Raw genomic sequence first — 20,761 nt, forward strand, 5'->3', positions numbered from 1 at the left:
GTTCAGTGGACCAGTAAATGAATTACCTCTGCATCCTGCTCCCTGAGGCAATAATGCTTCTGTAGCAACTGCAGCGTTCGGGAGGAGAAGGATTTTACTTCTAACAGCAATTCTAGGAGCAATACCAGCTGGTCTGGCAAAAGCTGAAATGTAGAAAGGCACAATGACAGAACAGTGTATTTGCAAATGAGAAAACAACATCTTGCCTACACGTAATGCACACATATAATGTACACAGTAATTTGAAAATTATATAAAACGTGTACTATTCAGACACTTATACTGCCTCAAAAATTCCACCTTACTAAGAGTGATCTTTAAAATATTTTATAAGAGCATTGTTGCTTCTATGTATTGTATCTATATTAATTTGAAAGCATTTAATTCCTAAAAACTAGGTTAGTTAATTGTGAAACTATGGTTTTACATTGTAAGATCCCTTGCACAGAAGGCAGAATTATTTGCCAAACAAACCCTACTGCTTTGCCCCACTTTTGCCCTTCATCCTAAATTCAAGACACATTTGTTTATATCAAAATCTAAAGACAAGAACAGGTGCCCTTGATAGATACAGCTACAAAGTACAAGCTTTGCATGTTACAATCAGTATAACTTATGAAGCAGTGCTAATTTTATGGCTCCCATATATGGGGATACAACATCAGTTATGCCTGTGTGGTTGCCAGAAGTACTATTTAATGTGACTGATATAGTTATCCTTTTAAGGTACTTCAAAGAGTATTTAGCATTCTAAACTTAACCCATTCTCCTGCATGCCAGAAGCTCACCAGTAAAATCCCATATTATCATTTTGATCTTGGTAGGGAAAATACACTTTCCAAGTTGTAACTGGACTCACTTTTTATTGCACAGTCATTAAATTTGCAGATTCACCATTCCATTTTCTAAATAAACTACCTTCCACACATTTTCACATCATTTTTTACATTTTGCTGCACATCATGCTGCTCCCATGAGTTTCTTTTCCACACTGGTAGTTTAATAGGACTCTCTTTCACAGTCCAGGTGTAAAAGAAATTAGATCAACGAATCTTTGTAAGTTGTTTGTGTGTGTGAACATTTACACAAAGGTTGTAAGCAAGGTTGATTGCGCATACTTGTACTCATCTTGTAATGAAACTTAAATGAGTACCAGCTTTTGGTTCCCAAGACCCTATCGAGCACCTTAGCAAGTTGCATAGAATTCTCACACCACCTACACTAATTAATTACATTGTCTTGTGAAGAGTTGCACTTATTGCAAGATAACCACGAAATGTTAAGAGGAAGCATAACAATCAACCAAAAATTACAAGATAACAAAGTGTGGAGCTGGATGAACACAGTAGGCCAAGCAGCATCTCAGGAGCACAAAAGCTGATGTTTTGGGCCTAGACCCTTCATCAGAGAGATTTTGTGCTCCTGGGATGCTGCTTGGCCTGCTGTGTTCATCCAGCTCCACACTTTGTTATCTTGGATTCTCCAGCATCTGCAGTTCCCATTATAACTAAAAATTTTGCTTTCTCTCTGGGCATCGCAATTGGTAAGGACATACACAATTTTTATTTCACAGAATTCACCAATTCCCCTGCAGAGGCAACTTCCTAACCCAAATGTACATAAAACTGATAAGTCCCAAAAGTAAGTTAAATTTATTCCATGAAAATAAATTTGAATACTTCCAAATAAGTGCAGCAATAATAGATGTTTAAAATGAGAGTTAACTCCACTTTCCTAACTTACCAGTTGTCAACAACTGGTTCTCAAATAAAGCCTTCATCTTATTCCCTGGCTCAGCAGTACAGAGGCAATAATTTCTGTATTTAATAAAAGACTTGAACAGGAAGAGGCAAGCACAAAAGGAGGCCAATCAGCCCACTATGTCCACAGTGGTCAACAAAGATATGTATACATTTTCAGACTTTGGCCCAGAGCCTTGGAAGCTATTGTACCACGAGTGAGTATCTAAGTACTGTGAGACATTACACGAGATTCATCCACCATTTCAGATACTGAGTGCCAAACCCCCAGCCCCACCTTGAGTAAAAACTCTCGTCAACTCGCCTCTAGACAATCAACTGCTTTTCTTAAATCTATGCTCCTTGGCTATTGATTCCTCTGCCAATGGAAAACATTTTTTCTTATCTAACCAATCAATGTCCCTCATGCTGTTTTACACATCTATGAAGTCCCATCTCAAGTGTCACCATCCTAAGGAAAGCAAATTCAGCCTACTAATTTTTCCTCAGAGTTCTGACACTCAAGCCCAGACAGCATCCTGGTAAATATGCTATGCACGCTCTCTCAAGCGATCGTATCCTTCTTATAACATGTGACCAGAACATACACAGTGCTCCAGTTGCATTGTCTTACACTTTTCTAGTATGACTTTCTCGCACTTGAATTTAATGCCTTGGCTAATAAAGGCTAGTAGCCCATATGCCTTCTTAACTACGTTAATTACCTGCCCTGCTACCTTCAGGGATGTATGGATTAAGGTCCCTTACGTCTTCAATATTTTCTCGGGGCTTAACATTCATAGTGTAATCCCTTGGCTTGTGAACTCCTCCACAATTGTATTAGTTCACATCAGGTTGAATTTCATTTGCATTGATCTGCCCAGCCCATTCATATTCCCCTCAGTTTATGGCTCACTACTTACCACACTATCAATTTTCGTGTCACCCCATACTTCTTGATTGTACCTCCTACATTTAACTGCTAATCATCACAGTACACTACAAACAGCAAGAGCCCTAGCTCTGAGCCCTATGGAACCCCATAAAAATAGATTTCCAGACAGAGAAACATCCAACTATCACCACCATCTGCTTCCAGTCTCTTAGGCAATTTTGTAACTAACATTTTACCTTAGAGCCTATGGCTCCTACATTCATATCCAGTCCGCTACAAGAAATACACTGCCCTCATCAACATCCTTGACAAATTCAGGGTTCTCCGGTTGTGGCCCAATTCTTTGTCTTTATAAAGGCAACATTGCCTTGTACTCTCACTAATTCCTCTTCGAATGCATCTCACTTCTCTGATGCAGTTTATCTGCACATTGCTGCTCTTAAGTCTACTTGGGCCAAATCATAACTTAGTACAACTAGTCTTTCCCTAGTTTAGGACTATTTTTCCTGGTCTATCCTTATCCATTTTCAATACTATTGTAAATCTAACCGAGTTACAGTCACCGTCTTCAAAATGCTTGCCTATTGTTACACCTTCCACCTGTTCCAGGTCATGTCCAAATATTAGATCCAGAGCTACCCTTTCTCTCTTGGGCTTTCTACATACTGGCTAAAATAAAAACACCCACATGCACTTTAAGAATTTTGTTCTCTCTCTACTTTGTAAACTACAACTACCTGAGTTAATATTTGGGTAGTTAAAATCCACAACTATTGCTGTAGTATTATTCTGACAGTCCTCTGAAATTTGATTTCATATCTGATCTCTCTCTCCCTGATCGTTTGGGGGCCACAGCACACGTCCAAAACATGTGTCTATTTTTGTTTTTTACTACTAGCCACATGGCCTTATTTGATAATCTTTCCAGTCTGGAAGAACGGTCAGCAGCCCTGCAAAAACAACGACTTTCACTCTTCCACCATGTTAGGTGCTACACTATGCTAACTCACACTGACATTGCACCCGACTCCTATTCATGTTCATACTCTAATGTTCTCATTATTACAGGCAACACGTTCCCTCACTCACGCTCGGACCCACAAAACTCCTGACTGCATGGCCTCTGTGCTACCTACTCACTTTCCAAAATATTTCATCCTTTGAACACGTCCAACAGCGCTAACAGCTATGCCACCCACGTTCAGCTCACAATAGTCCCTCCCTCTCTCCTTTGAGAGAAAACAGCCTTTGACATGGGAGAAAGAGCCCAGGACTGGCTGAGGAGTATCCAACTCCAGACTCCTTACCTATTACCATTCTTGTAGGCACGCTAACCAAGGTAGTACGACTCCACATTCCAATGCAATTCTCACATTAACACCGATGCCTGTGGCATCCATTGTATACCATTATAACCGTTGGCCTTCTCTCCCCTGTGTCTTGCAGGTGCCAGTGAGATGACCGCAGCTTCTGCAGAAAAAATGGGCTGCACCACTAGAAGGCACTTTATTGACCTCTGAGGAAGAGAGCTCCAAGGATTCAGACAAAGCACTGGCAAAGTTGCCTCCTGCAATACCTACCAACACAGATACCAACATCTTGGTCGGCACATCAGGTGCAACTTTAGGGAGCAGGAGATTGTCAGCAGCTCACGGCCACAGCTTTGTGTCTGGCCGAGGAAGAAATGTCTCTGGCTCCTGAAATTTGGGTAGTGCCTGACACCAGGCACCTGTTCAGCTCCAGGCAAGAGCAGACTCTGTAGAATTGTCAATCCGGAACTTTATCAATGTATAAAAAGGAACTGCAGCAGCAGGCAGGTATTTAGGAGTCAACGGCCCTCATAGCACAGAGGCTGCATGAGTACAACTATTCTTTGGGGCACAGCTGCCTCAAGCATGTAATCATGTGACTGTTTACGTGGACAGCTTGACAGCTGCCATCAAGAGTCAACTCTAGCACGCTCAGACTCAGTCAACATTATTGTCCCAGCCATTGATCCTCATGATCAAAGGCTGGGCATGGGAATGGTGTGCCTGGCACTCATACCAAGTCCCCTTTCCTGATAATGAGGAAGGGGAGTGCCAGGAACCATCTAGTCAGAGGAGGTACCACACTGAAGCGTCCACACAGGACAATTCAGAAACGTCCATGCCCTTCGTATTTAACCTGTCTGACCCCTTCGGACCTTTAGAAGTTCAGCCAAGGTGTGTCATAGAGTCATACAGCAAACAAAAAGGCCCTTCAGTCCAACTCATCCATGCCAGATTTCTCAAATGAAACTAGTCTCGTTTGCCTGAGTTTGCTCATATCCTTCTGAACATTTCCTATTCATGTACCCGTCCAAATGTTTTTAAAATTTCTTTATTCATTCATGGGATGAGGGTGTCGCTGGACAGACAGCATTTATCAAACCACGTTGCTGTGGGTCTGCAGTCATATCTAGGCCAGACCAGGTAAGGATGACCGTTTCCTTCCCCAAAGGACATTAGTGAACCAGATGGGTTTTTCCGACAATCAACAACAGATTCACAGTCATCATTAGATTCTTAATTCCAATATTTATCAAATTCAAATTCCACCATCTGCCATGGTGGGATTCGAACCCACGTCCATTTCTGATGAAGGGTCTAGGCCCGAAACGTCAGCTTTCCTGCCCCCAAGATGCTGCTTGGCCTGCTGTGCTCATCCAGCTCCACACCTTGTTATCCCCAGAAGGTTATCCAGGTCTCTGGATTAACAATTCAGCGATAATACCATTAGGCCATTGCCTCCCCAACTCCTGTAACTGTCTCTGCGTGTATCAATTCCTCTCATGCTTTGTTCCATATATGAGCCATCCTGTGTGTGAAAAAGTTGCCTCTCAGGTCCCTTTTGAATCTTTCTCCTCTGACCTTAAAGTGGTAACTTTATTTCCTCAGCAAGTAACCTGCCTCTGGAAAGGAGGCCCATCCTGACACCAAGGACGAAACTCCAACGCCAATAATCTCCACTAATAAGCAAGCTTCCTCCACCCAACTGCAGAACCTCGGACGAAACTGAGAAATCGGGCAAAAGGGGGAAAAAAGGCATTTAGTGGGACAAGTAACACTGCACTATTCTCATTTTTCCATAAATTGTAATGGTTTTGCCAAACGTCTATTTTTTTGAATCTCTATCTAGCTTTAAATGCAACTGTGCCAGCATGATACCTAATTTGATGTCCAAGGGTCATCTGTGCCAACAGTTTGCTGCAGCATGTGGAAAAAAACGAACACCTTTTATACAGGGCTAGATCTTACAATCATACAGATCTTACAAATAAAGACTGTCCCTTCAATTCTATCACTTCTCTTTCTTCCCAGCCTACAGCTCCCAATACCCCCGAATAGATTCCAGATTCATTTACCATTCCCACTCCTACCCCCTACACCCCTTTTCTCTACTTGCTCTGGAAGGGCCCACCAGACTGTTTGTGGTCCACTCTGTTGAGTGACCTAGCTGAATGGTAAGTGCCTAGGTCCCTGGCTCATGCCTCTCTATCTCCCTGATGACCTTACCCCTAGGTCATAGACTGACTGCTATGGAGTCACAGAACTTAACATGAACCACAGCCATGTCTGGTGAGGCACCAACACTTATGACCAAGAACACTCTAACTAGACACCTCACTGTGCTCAATCCCCTGCACTGGTATAGGAAGCCGCCCTCAACTTGCTGTGCCAGACCCTCTGATTGACGAATGCCTCCACGCACTGCAGCGAAGCCTAGCCCCCTAGGATATGCGGCACGGCTGTTTGCATGATTCTCATGCAGTGTGTTTGCTGCTTAAGCTGTTGGCATCTGAAGCAGCCGTGAGATTGATGCAGAACACAGCCATACAGCAAGTCTTATGCCTGGGTGAATGACTGCACTAATTAGGTGCTGGGAGGCAAGGTGAGGCACAGATGCTATGAGCACGCAGGTAGGTCAAGAGAACAAGTAACCTGCAAGTTGGTCCAATCAGTGAGCTCTGTGCCTCTCCCTTCATGAAAACTGTCCTTGCAACAGTCTTCCAATGTTAATTGCTAAAGCACCCTGAAATGCACATCTACACATCTCAAGTGGCCTGCAAGTGGGTCAGAGAGGTGCCTTGAGGGTCATGAAGGTATGACAACAATTTCCATGGATGAGGGACATGCGTGGTTAATGTCCTTCATTAAATTGCATGGCGAATTACACGAAAGGTTTTTGCAGCCAGCAGTGAGCTGAAAGCACCAGGTACCTGCTCCGATTTTGATGTCAAAAATTCTCACCATTGAGTTTGCTCATGGTGGGTGGTAATATGGGCAACAGCATATTAATACTAACAAGCAATAATTCCCCTTAATAGGCAACTCACTGCTGACTAACAAAAATCTCGTATTGATGCCCAGAACTCAGAAAAGATGCAAGTCATTCTCAGTATTGAGACAGGCTTAGACCAATGTCACATTTCTGCCACATTTCTTGCCTGTCCATGTTCCTTCGAACCTTATAAAATTCCACCTCACTTTTCTTCATAAAAATATGTGAGGTGACAGTTTAAATGAAAGCAATACCTTTTTCTCAAGGTAAGTGAAATTCTGATAATATTTTTGAGGAAAAAAAATGATAGACGTGGTTTTAATTGGATTGGCTATGCTAAATGGCCTGTAGGGTTCAGGGATGTGGAGATTAGGTGGATTATAGGGAGTTGAGTCAGTGTGGACAAACAGGCCAAAGGGCCTGTTTCCACACTGAAAGGATTCTATGATCGATAATACCTGCACAATATGTCAAAGAAGATAACAGGTATTATCACAGTGGCTCAAATTCACAAGCTATATAAATCGAAGAAATTGAGAGCGGTCATCAGATATATTTTTCTCTAGGAACTAGTGAAAGTTTAAAAATAAAGTTGTTGCAAATAAGAGTTTTCTTGTTTTACAAATGTTTCTTTTAACATTAGCAACTTTAAAAAAAAACTCATTTGATTTAGGCAAGATTTGAAGCTGAAGTAAATGTCACCTGGTGAATGAATCTGTGTGAGATTAAAACCATTGACTAAATCAGATATTCTATCTAGTGAAACAACCTCTAATGTAAACAACAAACAGGAAAGGCTTTTGCATCGGTTTCCAGTAAACTAGATATTGATGCACAGGATTTTTAGTCACCGATAGGAGAGCCAAAGATCCAGACAGGGATAGAAATTCACATACTGACTGGCATGCTGGTGTAACGCTACCCTGGACAATTTACCAGGAGGCAGGATATAGAGCAACAGTGCTATCTCACTGCAACTAGCAAGGAGCCAATTAAATATCCTCAAAGGTCCATTAGGTCTATCACCAGAGGATGACTAGAATTTTCCAGTTGGTTTCCAGGTGGCTTGAAAGCATTGAGAGCTAGGACAGTGGCCCAGAAAGATCAGGAACGCAGCATTTCAGGCAGGCTTTGTATCCCAGCCCTGCTTCCTAGTTTCAGCTCTCCAGCTTCAAGAGCTCACCACAATCCAATCGGATGGCAAGCCAACCCTCTGGCCACTAATTGGCTATTTTGAGAAAATCACTGCCAGGATTGGCTTTTAAGAGGTATATTATGTCCTTTCTTTTGAAGAGGGGTTTTAAGACAGAGGTAATGAGCTGTCTGTTTGTTTACTTTATTGGATTCAACTTGTGAGGCCTTGGGGTTTTTTTTTAAAAAGTTGGAACAATACAAACAGTTTGAATGGGTAGAGTCAAGTTCCCACAGAACCAGAATTTTTAGTTTTAGTTTTTCCAAAGCAGTTGTTGGGGTCTTGAAGCTCAGTTCGAAAGCTGCAGTACATCTCTCCCTCCATCCACAGTTTTTCTCGATGTTTTTCCTCCTGGATCGGAGTATTTCCTGTGAGAAAGTCTATTTCCTAGAATTTGCCTTTGCCAAGGCTGTGTTTATGGGATGTTACTATATTGAGACAGTTACTATTTGGTAGTTAAACAATCATTTGGTTATGTTTTCCAATAGGGTTAAGTTATTCCATTTCCATCCTTATTTTGTTGTATTTTAATTATAGCATATGAATAAAGTGTGTTTTGCTTCAGAGTGGTAGTTTGACCATTTGAATTACATCCAGAATGCAACAGTTGGCATCTGTTTTTAAAATAGGAAAAAGTTAGAGTCTAAGCTACCTTCTAAATATATTTTGAGGGGTTTTGGTGGGTTCAATAATAATGCCCTGACCCGCAAAGCAATTTTGCACCATGTTTTGCAATGTGTAGTCAAGAAAATGATAGATATTCTTAAAATTAATTTACAATATCAGCTGGGTTTCTGTTTGGCAAGTTTTGGACCATTAAATCATGCTACTTTTTCCTTTCTAGTATCGAAAGGTCCTTACTCCCAAATACAGGAAAGTGGGATAAAAGGACGGTTTTTTTTCCATTATGTCAAACATCTGGTGAATCTCAACTTAAAAGAACAAATGTCATACTTTTAGACAAATATTCTACTTATCTATACAACTGAAGTAAGCATGCACTCACACTTTATTACTTGCTTTACTTTCTGTGGCAATTCACTATTTTTCTTTCATGCTCGTTTATACAATGAAATTGATCAGATGGCACAGTTTACAGGAGGGCCCAACTACCTGACATATGAGTTGAACTGGGAAATATCTGGCACTTTGCATGACATGTACAATGTCAAGCCTTGTTTTGTGTTTGTAAGATTCCTCGTTATAATATTTCTGCAAAGCACACTCTTTGACCGTAACTTTGAATGCTTTTAAGTTGATAGAAGCAGGTTTGTGGGTCTGGAAGGCCTCCTCCTGCTGCTATGTTATGTTATGTTACAGGCTCCCACCAGGAAAACACATCTTATATATTAGTAGCTACTTTAATACTTCAAACAAGTAAACCTCAGTTTCTAATCCTATTATAGACATACTCAATCTCATTAAATATTTCACCAACACCTGACAGCATTCTTTGCTTTATGGGCCAGGCCAAACCCCCTCAAAACATACGAAGATAGCATGGACTGGATCTTAACACAACGTCTTTAAGTAAGATAAGGTGCCGCAATCCAGATGTTATCTGATTCGTCAAACGACTAGGCTTTAAGCAGAACACATTTTATTCTTACACCACAGTTAAAATAATAAAAAAGAACTAATGTAAGTCTACAGATAATGGGAACTGCAAATCTCGGATTCTCCAGCGTAATAAAGTGTGGATCCGGATGAAGACAGCAGGCCAAGCAGCGTCTTAGGAGCACAACAGCTGACGTTTTGGGCCTAAACCCTTCATCAGACAAGAGGGATGGGGAGAGGGGTCTGAAATAAATAGGGAGAGAGGGGGAGGCAGATTGAAGATGGATAGAGGAGAAGATAGGTGGAGGGGAGAGTATCGGTGGGGTGGTAGGGAGGGGACAGGTCAGTCCAGGGAGAATGGACAGGTCAAGAGGGCGGGATGAAGTTAGTAGGTAGGAAATGGAGGTGCGGCATGAGATGGGAGGTGGGGATTGGGGAGAGGAAGAACAGGTCAGCCAGGCAGGGACGTGCTGGGCTGGTTTTGGGATGCAGTGGCGGGGTGGGTGGGTTGTTGGTGGAGGATTTTGAAGCTTGTGAAATCCACATTGATACCATTGGGCTGCAGGGTTCCCAAGCGGAATAGGAGTTGCTGTTCCTGCAATCTTTGGGTGCCATCATTATGCCACTGCAGGAGGACCAGGATGGACATGTCGTCTAAGGAATGGGAGGGGGAGTTAAAATGGTTCGCGACTGGGAATTGCAGTTGTTTATTGTGAACCAAGCGTAGGTTTTTTGCAAAGCGGTCCCCAAGCCTCCGCTTGGTTTCCCCAATGTAGAGGTAGCCACAACGGGTACAGCGGATGCAGTATACCACATTGGCAGATGAACATCTGCTTGATGTGGAATGTCATCTTGGAGCCTGGGATGGGGGTGACGGAGATGGTGTGAGGGCAAGTGCAGCACTTCTTGTGGTTGCAGGGTAAAGTGCTGGGTGTGGTGGGGTTGGAGGAGAGTGTGGAGCGGACAAGGGAGTCGTGGAGAGGACGGTCTCTACAGAAGGCAGTCAAGGATGGGGATGGAAAGATGTCTTTGGTGGTGGGGTTGGATTGGAGATGGTGGAAGTCTCAGAGGAAGATGCATTATATCCGGAGGTTGGTGGGCTGGTATGTGAGGACAAGGGGGATTCTCTTTTGGCGGTTATTGCAGGGACAGGGTGTGAGGGATGAGTTGTGGGAAATGCTGGAGTCACAGTCGAGGGCGTTCTCGACCGCTCTGGGGGTGAAGTTGCAGTCCTTGAAGAACGAGGGCATCTGCGATGTACGGGAGTGGAATGCCTCATCCTGGGAGCAGATGCGGCGGGGGTGAAGGAATTGGGAATAGGGGATGGAATTTTTGCAGGATGGTGGGTGGGAGAAGGTGTATTCTATGTAGCTGTGGGAGTCGGTGGGCTTGAAATGGACATTGGTTTCTAGCTGGTTGCCTGAGATGAAGGCAGAAAGGTCCAAAAAGGTGAGGGATGTGTTGGAGATGGTCCAGGTGAGCTTGAGGTTGGGGTGGAAGGTGTTGGTGAAGTGGATGAACTGTTTGAGCTCCTCTTGGGAGCATGAGGCAGCACCAAAACAGTATATAAGTTTACATGATGTAAGTTTGACTCTATTGAAATACTTAACAAAGTAAAATATATTTTAACTATTGTCATCAGCTGTTCTAATACAGCAGCATCCCATAAACACACCCTTGGCAAAGCCAAATTCAGCAAAACAGATTTTTCTCACTTGCTATCTCCTTCAGTTCAGGGGAAGGAATACCAACAGAGCAAATCTAGCATCACAGGGAAAACCCAAGCTGTTTTCAGTGACAGAGAGCTATATCTGGCAGCTCCAAAAACTCCAACTTCAACAACATGAGCAGAATTAAATCACTAGGCCTATATGAGCTTATCTCCATCCACTGATGTTTCTGTTGTCTAGTTTGAAAAAAAAGCAAAGCTATTAACTCTGCTTTCCAAGGAGCAGGTGTCACAGCCTCAGATTTATAACATCCCCCCTCAAGAGAACCAGAGCAGAAAAATCCTTCTTCAACACACATATCATCACACTTGAGTATGGTATTTTTTGTTACCTCAAGGCTGCCCAAGTCTCAATCACAAGAGAGATGATCCCTGACCAAGTGCTGTCTCCCTCATCACACACACCCTCTTGTGCGTTGGTCATTTACTCGAATAGTCTCTTATCTCTATTCCCACAAAATTTCCAAGTTTGTTCCATTAAGGGCCAAAAATCAAATGCTCCTGTTACAAAAACTGGTCCATTCATCATTTAAATATAGTCAGGTATGTAAAGCAGCAAACATCTACATCCTCTTATAATTGCAAATGCTTGGCCATATGATCATGAATTTTTTTCAGTTTCAGCATGTGTGGGATCCTTTTGTGACAGCAATATATCATCAATGATGGCCCTTTTGAAAAATCTTATGACTTTTTATCAAAGGCATTTTTGCATTTCTCATACATTTCTCACTTTCAAGAGATTTTGAAATGCTCTCCTTCAGCAGGTTCTATGGCAAATCCAGAACTAATGGGAAAACGTTATTTATGACTGAACTTTTACAGCCACTAAATAAATGCTTACAGTTTTTCTTTCGGATCTATTTATTTCAAATTTTATGCTCTCTAATTGCACTAATGTTTTATTTTGGCCACTTATAAATCCCCAGAATGTTAATCAACTCTTCCTACTAATTTTTCACATACCAAGTGGATTCAGAGAAGGGCAAAAAAAATCAAAGACAAGAAGAACCTTTTATAAAAAAGGATTTCTCTAGAATTACTGAAGATGCACACAAATATAATGACAGTTATAGGAAATGAATTACAAGCACTGCAAATGTTAGAAATCCTAGGGAACAACTAGTGTATAAGATAAAAAGTTGTCATTTTATTGACTATGAAAACCACATTCCCCAAGCATCTAATGACAAAAACAACTCGAACCACATTTATACCAAATCAACATATACCGGTTGTTCGTGCAAATTAAAATTCACAAGATGTTTATCATACCAATGGCTTGTGAAAACAATCATTATTGTTATGTACCAATCAGATCCCTTCAAAATATTAAGGTGGTAGCCTCGACCCTAACTTTTTCTTAATTTAGAGCCAAATGTCAAGTGCCTGCTCCAGGTGCAATGCAACTGGTCAACTTACTCATTATTAAGCAAAACTATTTATTTAAACACTGTTGTTAAAATACAACCAAAGACGGAAGAATTTAGAATAACTTCATTCTATTGAAAAACCCAACAGAACAACAGATAACAGTAACAATTACTATAATTAACTGTTCCAATACAGTAACATCCCACAAACACAATCCATGGCAGAAAGGAAAATTCTGACAGATTCTCACAGGCAATTCTACCATTCAGGAGGGAAAAAAACATCAAGAGAAAATTCAGGAAGAGTAGCAGTCAGGAGACACTCACTAAAGCTTCAACTCTTTTGAGATCTCAACAGTTTCAGATGCTACTCAGAAATCCTGATCTGTGACAGCTGAATAGACACATATAGGCTGCATTTAAAATAAAATGTAAGGCCTCTCAAGCTGTTTATTCAAGTGGTCTTCATTAACCAGCTCTTCACCTCTGCTTTACAACCTCTCTTCACAAAATACAACAGGACAGCATCATCACATTATGCATTTTTCAGGTAGGAATTAGGTACAAAAGTAGACCACTTCCCCATTGAGCCTAATCTGCCATTCATTAAGATTGTGGATGTTCTCATTGAGGCTTCAACTCCAGTTTTCTCCTTCCCTCACCATTCCTGCACCTGACCCCACACCCAAAATGACTGTTGAGTCCTTTGTTAGTCAAGGATCTATGTACATCCATTTTCAGAGAATTCATAGGGACTGCCTGCATGGTCAATGCTCTGTAGGGAAGTGAATTCTAAAGGATCACGACCCTCATCCACAAAAACTCTTCAGGTGAAATCTTTAAGACCTCTGAGCAACTTGGGCTACAGCAAGATTTGTGGCAGAATAGAATAAAGAGCACAGCAAGGGCAATTCCAAGGTTGACAACATTTCACTCCCTCTTTTATGCTTTTGATAAGCAGCATGGAGAGTTTCTTTCTAGGCAGCAGCATGTTTCTAATTAAAAACTATTGCTTGTCAAATACCGAATCCTATCTTACCAAATGAGCTAAATAGGCCAGACAGTGAGAAAACTCAACATTGACGTCAGAGCAGGTAGCTAACAATCTGAGCTCATCATTTGTTCTGACGAACATGTTATGATGGACATCAGGCATCGACATCTCAGGGAACACTCTATGGTTACTAGCCACACACAGACTACATTCAAGGACACTGGAATCCAATAATGAACAGTGTTGGGGTGTGCCTTATGATAAGGCCCTGTACATCAGAAAAACCGAACTTCAACATCGTTATTTGTAAGATAGTTTACTAGTAAATTCAATGATTGAATTCAACTAAAAGGCTCATTTGCTGAGAGATTTTCATGCATTAAATGAAATGCATCATAGGAAACTGCTTAAACAGGCTTTACAGATTTTGGCCTGTGGGAAGAATCCACGACAGTTATGAGAAGTATCAGCAAGTGGGACAAACCAAAGGAACATATATAATCAACTTACATTTCTTTGTGTCAAAGCTGAAAGTAATAGAAATCACAATGACCAAGATGACAAAATGATAACTTACTAAAATATGGTCAAAATTTCAACATAATTGATCTGAATATTTGACCCAGTTCAGAATGAAGATCCATATATACAATATACCTACTAACAAAGTCGTAACTCATCGAAAAGTATATCTTACAGGCAAGATTTCGCTTGTTTTATTTTTCTCTGTGAAAGACATTGGTCCAAGACTGAATAGAGGATACGTTTACCAAGATCTTACACAAACTAAACATTAAGGTCATCAAGGAAGTTGTAACCATAGTGAAAATAATCCCACTTCAAAATAAACACACAGGTCTCCGATTATTTAACAATCAAACATTCTATTGAAAATGAATCAATGATCAGGTGCTTTAAACAATCATAAATATGGTGCCAGTGAAGTACTAGCCAAGCCCTCATGCTTTCACATTACAGTTTTTAGTCACGCTGCACTTCTAATCAGTAAATATGTCAACTTCCTCGCTAATAATTTTTAAAAAAACATTAATGATTCAGGAGATACCTTTACTGATGTTTGTAATTTATGGCAGCTTCAGTAAATAAAAAGTCCATATCTACTAATGCACGTTATCTCCACAGCCCAAAAAATACCAGACATTAAGATAGTTTTCAAAGTTACCTTCAACTACACCTTAATATCTTGATCAAAGATTTATAGTGTGTCTCAGCAATTTTTTAAATCTAAGTTTATGTTGGCATTCCGTAATGAGTCCCATATTCAAATAATTGAGCCAATACAAAAGCTGCAAATGCTACAAAATCTGTTAAAATTCAAACCATCAGCTAAAATAAATACAGATTTTAAAGGGACTACATTAATGAGCAGCTGCTAAACAATGCATTTGTAAGAAAATTCCATTATCTCTCTGACAAACACAAGTCACTCACACCCTGTTTTATTCAACTGATAAATTTGATATCAAGACAATGAAGTTTTGTGTCCCAAATATTTCAAATATTTATTTTGCTCAAAGAATGGTATTAAATACAACGATCTTTATAGTGCTTTGTTCTCACTCACTATTGAAAATTCAGATTCAGAGCTTTTACTAATGAAATGATTGCCAGGAAAATAAAACACAGCTAGTTCAAGACTTCAAAAGAACATTCAAATAAGATTAACCTTTGATAATGAAGCAATGAAATCGTATCTAAAACATCACAGCATAATGCAAGAACCAGTGAGTTAAATTACATTTCAGTCACGGGGCTGTGCATAGCACTGTGATGCATAAAACTCTCCTTCAGTTCTCACACATTTGAAGCTTCACTGCAGCTGCCACAAGAACAAGCTTGAGTAATCATGACTTTAAATATCCTGAAACAAAAGCATCTTAAGACTATTCATCAATTTGAGTATCAGAATTACCACAGAAACCAGGACAGTTTGCACAGACAGATATTGCGTAAGGAGGAGATCACAACTGACCTTTTGCTATCACAAAATGTAATGGCTTTGCATTTCAGCATCTATAACTGCACCAAAATTCAAGGGACAAATCACAGAACTATGGTAGTACAGCTGGTATGCTGAGCATTCAGTTTGCTGAACCCACGCTTCAATGAAGGCAATCTCCGAGCAGAAATACGTGCAAACTAGTGCAGAAGGAACTGACTGACTACAGGGCAATTTCTATTATTGCTCCACTATCACACGGGGATCTCTGCCTAAATGATGCATACTTCCTCCCTGATGACATTTCCTTTTATCTTTATGTTTTAAAACCAGACCAAAGATTGCAATAAACATGATATTTCAATTTACAACTTCACTCGTTCTTTCTCATGTACAAGACATGATGCTTTCCAAAAAGATTCTCAAATCCTTCAGCAAGTCCTTTTAATGCAAGCATATTACTCTGAATAGTGTGCTATACTTGAAAGTGTATGCATTACATGCAGATAAAATTATTAAATAATTTAATAATCCTAATATGGAAGCTGCAGCTGACAGCACTTCAATACAGTAGAGGCAGAAACTGAAAAAGTAATGTGACCTTGCAAATTACAAAAGCGATTCAAATGAAACCTCACAATGCAGTTCAGAATTTTGCTGGTGAAATGTTACTTGCAAAGCTACAACACTTCCTTTCATGTGCTGTTTATAAGGCTATTGCCAAAACTGGCTAGAACTCTTTACACATCAGACAGTCTTAGCTTAACATGCTTCTGGGTCATAAGTTTCCTGACAAACACACAAGAAAGGATCAGCACGATTCAACTAAACAGATTTATGGACCCTAACATGCTTTCTACCGCTTTGTGAATGGAAAGGAATTTCAAGCTGTAAATTTGTCCAAGGGTCAACTTAGTTCTGATTATTTACTGCGCTGGAAATGATATCAAATCTTCTAATCATTTACAGTAAAAGCAAAACATGCACATTAATTTGTAGAAATATGTAAATACATTTACAAAATTGCTTTGCAAAAGGTTGCTTCTTGTCTTTTGACAAGTTGTCCCCGTGATGACTTGCAAAGACAACAGAGAGCCCAAGTGGTTATTCTCATGTCTGTTGACTAACAAAAGGAAAGGCATTTATTTATTCAGTACTAAGACACTGCAAATGCTGGTAAGGGCAGTATTTTATGCCCATTCTGTGGTGATGACAAGCTTTCTTCTTAATATGCTGCAGTTTGCATAGTGAAGATGCTCCAATACTATTGTAAGATATAGTGTTTCAAAGTTTTGACCCAGTGACTAAGCAAAAGCAATGTAGGTCCAAGTCAGGAATTGGGTGACTACAAGAGGATGTGCATTTAGGTGGCAGAGGCTATGGACTTGGATAATATTGCCAAAGAAACATCATAGAAGTTTGCATTATGTTTAGCATGTATAGCATGCAGTCATGATTTATCAAGAGAGACGAAAATGGATAGGATGCCAAATCTGCAAACTAAATGGGTGCTGAGTTTCAACTAGTACTTTTGGTGACTAATAAGGGAAACCAAATTCTATTGCAAGACCAATTATTTAATTGATTAAATCAATTATTTAGTTGAATTTGACCATGATTTTTAAAAAAAATCACAGGATGTGGCCATCAGTGGTTAGGGAAATAATAAGGTGACTGTGGGCTACCGTCTCGAAATGCAGCAATTTATGTGGCGTAGATGCACCCGCAGTGCTGTCAGAGATGAAGTTCTCAGACTTTTGACCTAGTGACAATAAAAGAATGGCAATATAATTCCTAGTCAGTGCGGTCTATGATTGGAGGGGTGTGTTGCAGGTGTTCCTACATATAAACTGCTTGTGTCCTTCTAGGTGGTAGAGGTTGTGGGTTTGGAAAATATTGTTAGAAGAAACTTGATAAGTTATTGCATTGCACCTGTAAGTGGTACACAATACACAATACCGTCACCATGTGTCGGTGGTGGAAAGGGTAAATTTTGAAAGCATTAGACGGGTGTCATTCAAGCAGGCTACTTTGTCTTGGGTGCTGTTGAGCTTCTCCATTGATTTCAGTTTTGGTAGGGATCCTTGATGCCACAATCCATCAAATGCTGCCTCAAAGTCAAGTTTCTATTATTTTACCCCATAGCCTTTTCTGGTCCTGTTGAAACAGGCCCAAACTTTCATGCTTATCTAGTGGCCTGATAAACTCTCAACGAATTGAATGTCAGTTGTACAATGGGGCACTCAAAATTACTCTGTTACAGCACAACTAAATCAAACAATGACTCTCACAACTAATCATACAAGTAAAAACCTCGGAGCATTCCTTTTGACACAAAATAATCTCTGGGAACTGAAGAAACTGCACATTGGAAGCCAAGAAAAAGATAGTGAAACTGTTAGCTTCTATGTGAAAATCACGGGAATGAACTTTGATTCTAGGAAAGATGTTTCACTCCCACAACTGAAAGCAAGAGTTGATGCTGCTCTGATGAGTCGTGGAACAATCAGGTTGCCTATTACTAGAAACAGACAACTAAGTGACTGCTGCCAGGCCACCATCCAAACTAGGGAAGGTAATGCGCCTCCCAGAGCTGCTGGTCTAATCAGATGGCCAGCCAACTCATCAGCCTCAGGAGTGCCACTGTGAGAGGCACTCACTGCTGAAGCAGCAGGAGGAAGGACTGTGTGCTTGCTGAGACCACATCAAAAGGAAAGGCAAGGTTTTTCTTTAACCTTTAACTCAATTTTATCCCTCTGCATTTCGACCTTAATGAATTTCAGGTGTAACATGACATCAAACTCTTCTTCCATCATCTTTGCCTCCATGCCCATTTGTTTGGGGAAAGAGTCCTTTCTCTGTCTCATAGACCCTTCACCCACCTGCAACATGCTCCCTCCACCTCCCTCTGGCCTTCTACCTGCCTCCGACCTGTTCATTGAGAACTGTTAACGTGACACAGGTCATTTCAATTTCTCTGCCCACCTCACCCGTTCCAACCTATCTCCCCCCAAACTGACTGCACTCCATGCACTCAAATCCAACCCTGACTTTGTTATTGAGCCTGCTGCTAAAGGTGGTGCTGGTGGAGGCAGATGGACTAACCTCTACGTTGTAGAAGCTGAGTGCCAGCTCTCAGAGGTATTGTCCTATCTCCCTCTAGACTGTGACCTCCCCATAGAACATCAGGCCATTGTTTCAACTACAGTCACTAACCTCATTTCATCCAGTGATCTCCCCAACCCCCACTGCCTCCAAGCTGATAGCATCCCAACCCAGCACAGCTCATTTCTACCTCCTTCAGAAAACCCACAAACACAACTGCCTGTGTGGACCCATTGTTTCTGCCTGCTCCTGCCCCACAGAACTCATGTCTTCCTGCCTTGACTCAGTCTTCACTCCAGTCCCTGCCCACTTACATCCGTGATTCCTCTTATGCTTTACGCCAGTTTTGGAATTTCCAGTTTGCAGGCTCAGCTGCTTCCTCTTCAGCATGGGCGTGCAATCCTTCTACATGTCCATCCCCCACCAGGATGGTTTCAGGGCTCTCCGCTTCTTTCTGGAACAAAGGCCTGAACCGTCCCTACCCAACACCACCCTCCACTTGTCTGAGCTCACACTCACCCTAAACAACTTCTCTTTTAACTTCTCTCATTTTCTTCAGGTCAGAGGGATAGCCATAGCTACCTTCACAGGCCCCAATTATGCCTGTCTCTTTGTGGGGTACATGAAGCATTACTTGTTCCAGGCCTACTCCAGCTCCTCTATGCTCAAATTCTTTCTCTGATGTATCAATGATATCAGTGGAACTGCTTCCCTCTCTCTACTAGAATTGGAAAGATTATTCGATTTTTGCTTCCAATTTCTACCCTGCCTTCACTTTCACCTGGTCCATCACTGATTGCTCCAATCCCTTCCATGAGATCTAATTCTATTTCTGGAGATAGGCCGGTCACTATATCCACTACAAACCCAGCGACTCCCACAGTTACCTGGACTCTCCATCCTCACACCCTACTACCTGTAAAGACACCATTCCATTCTCTCAGTTCCTCTGTCTCCATTGCATATGTTCTGATAATGTCAACTTTGATTTGGGAATCTCCAAAATGTCCATTTTTTCCTCAGCTGAGGATTCTTCAGCACAAACAGGTCTGACCCATCTACCACACTATGCCCTCACTCCCACTCTTCCCTTCCCCAACAGCGAAGGGTTCCCTTTGTCCATAATTAACATCCTACCAGCATTCACATCCAGAAGACCATTAGCTGCCATTTCCGCCACCTCGAGCCACATATTCCCCTCACTTCCCCTGTCTGCCTTCCACAGGGACCATTCCCTCCAGGACACGCTGGTCCATTTTTTCTTTACTACAAACATCCCAACACAGACCCAAGGCACCGTCCCCTGCAATCACTGAAGGCATAACACCTGCCCGTTTATATCTTCCCTCCTCAGTATCAAAAGGCCCAAATATACCTTCCATGTGAGGCAACGCTTTACCTGCACTTCACACATCTAGTCTACTGCATTCGCTGCTCACAATGTACTGTCCTCTACATTGTGGGAAACAAAGCATAGACTGGGTGATTGCTTCACAGAAAACCTTTGTTCTACCCACAAAAAAGACTCCAAGGTTCCAGTTGCCTGTCACTTCAACACACCACCCCTTTCCCTGGACAATACCTTGTCTCTGGTTTGCTGCAGTGCTCCAGTGAAGCTCAACATAAGCTGGAAGGACAATACCTCATTTTCCACTTGGGAACCCTGCAGCCTTCTGGACTTAAACATCGATTTCAATAGCTTTAGGGCTTGAACTGTCCTATGTTCTAGTCCCCACACCCACACAACAGGCCTTGTAATCAAAGTCTACTACATACAACCCATTGTTAGCCGCCAACAGTCTCCAGTAACAGCTATTCACCCTCCCAGCCAGATCATCATCCACTCCTTTATAACAAAGTGTGGGGCTGGAAGAACACAGCAGGCCAAGCAGCATCTTAGGAGCACAAAAGCTGA

The 20,761-nt window shown here is 41.4% G+C and overlaps 1 protein-coding gene across 8 annotated transcripts in view; it reads right to left on the bottom strand.

The window, feature by feature from the left end:
* The window catches only part of aopep (aminopeptidase O (putative)), a 326,113-nt gene that overhangs the window by 32,089 nt on the left and 273,263 nt on the right, over positions 1–20,761 (bottom strand). For 5 of the 8 annotated variants that reach the window (XM_048525180.1, XM_059644619.1, XM_048525174.1 and 2 more), the window contains one exon: positions 27–143. The exons of 2 other annotated variants lie outside the window; for them this stretch is intronic. In XM_048525180.1, coding sequence (XP_048381137.1) covers positions 27–143 — 117 coding nt within the window. Of the gene's footprint in view, positions 1–26; positions 144–20,761 lie in introns of those variants that run through there. One more of the 8 variants, XM_059644620.1, reaches the window with a different exon arrangement.

This window comes from Stegostoma tigrinum, chromosome 3 (assembly GCF_030684315.1).
Source record: "Stegostoma tigrinum isolate sSteTig4 chromosome 3, sSteTig4.hap1, whole genome shotgun sequence".
Taxonomy (NCBI): Eukaryota; Metazoa; Chordata; class Chondrichthyes; order Orectolobiformes; family Stegostomatidae; genus Stegostoma; species Stegostoma tigrinum.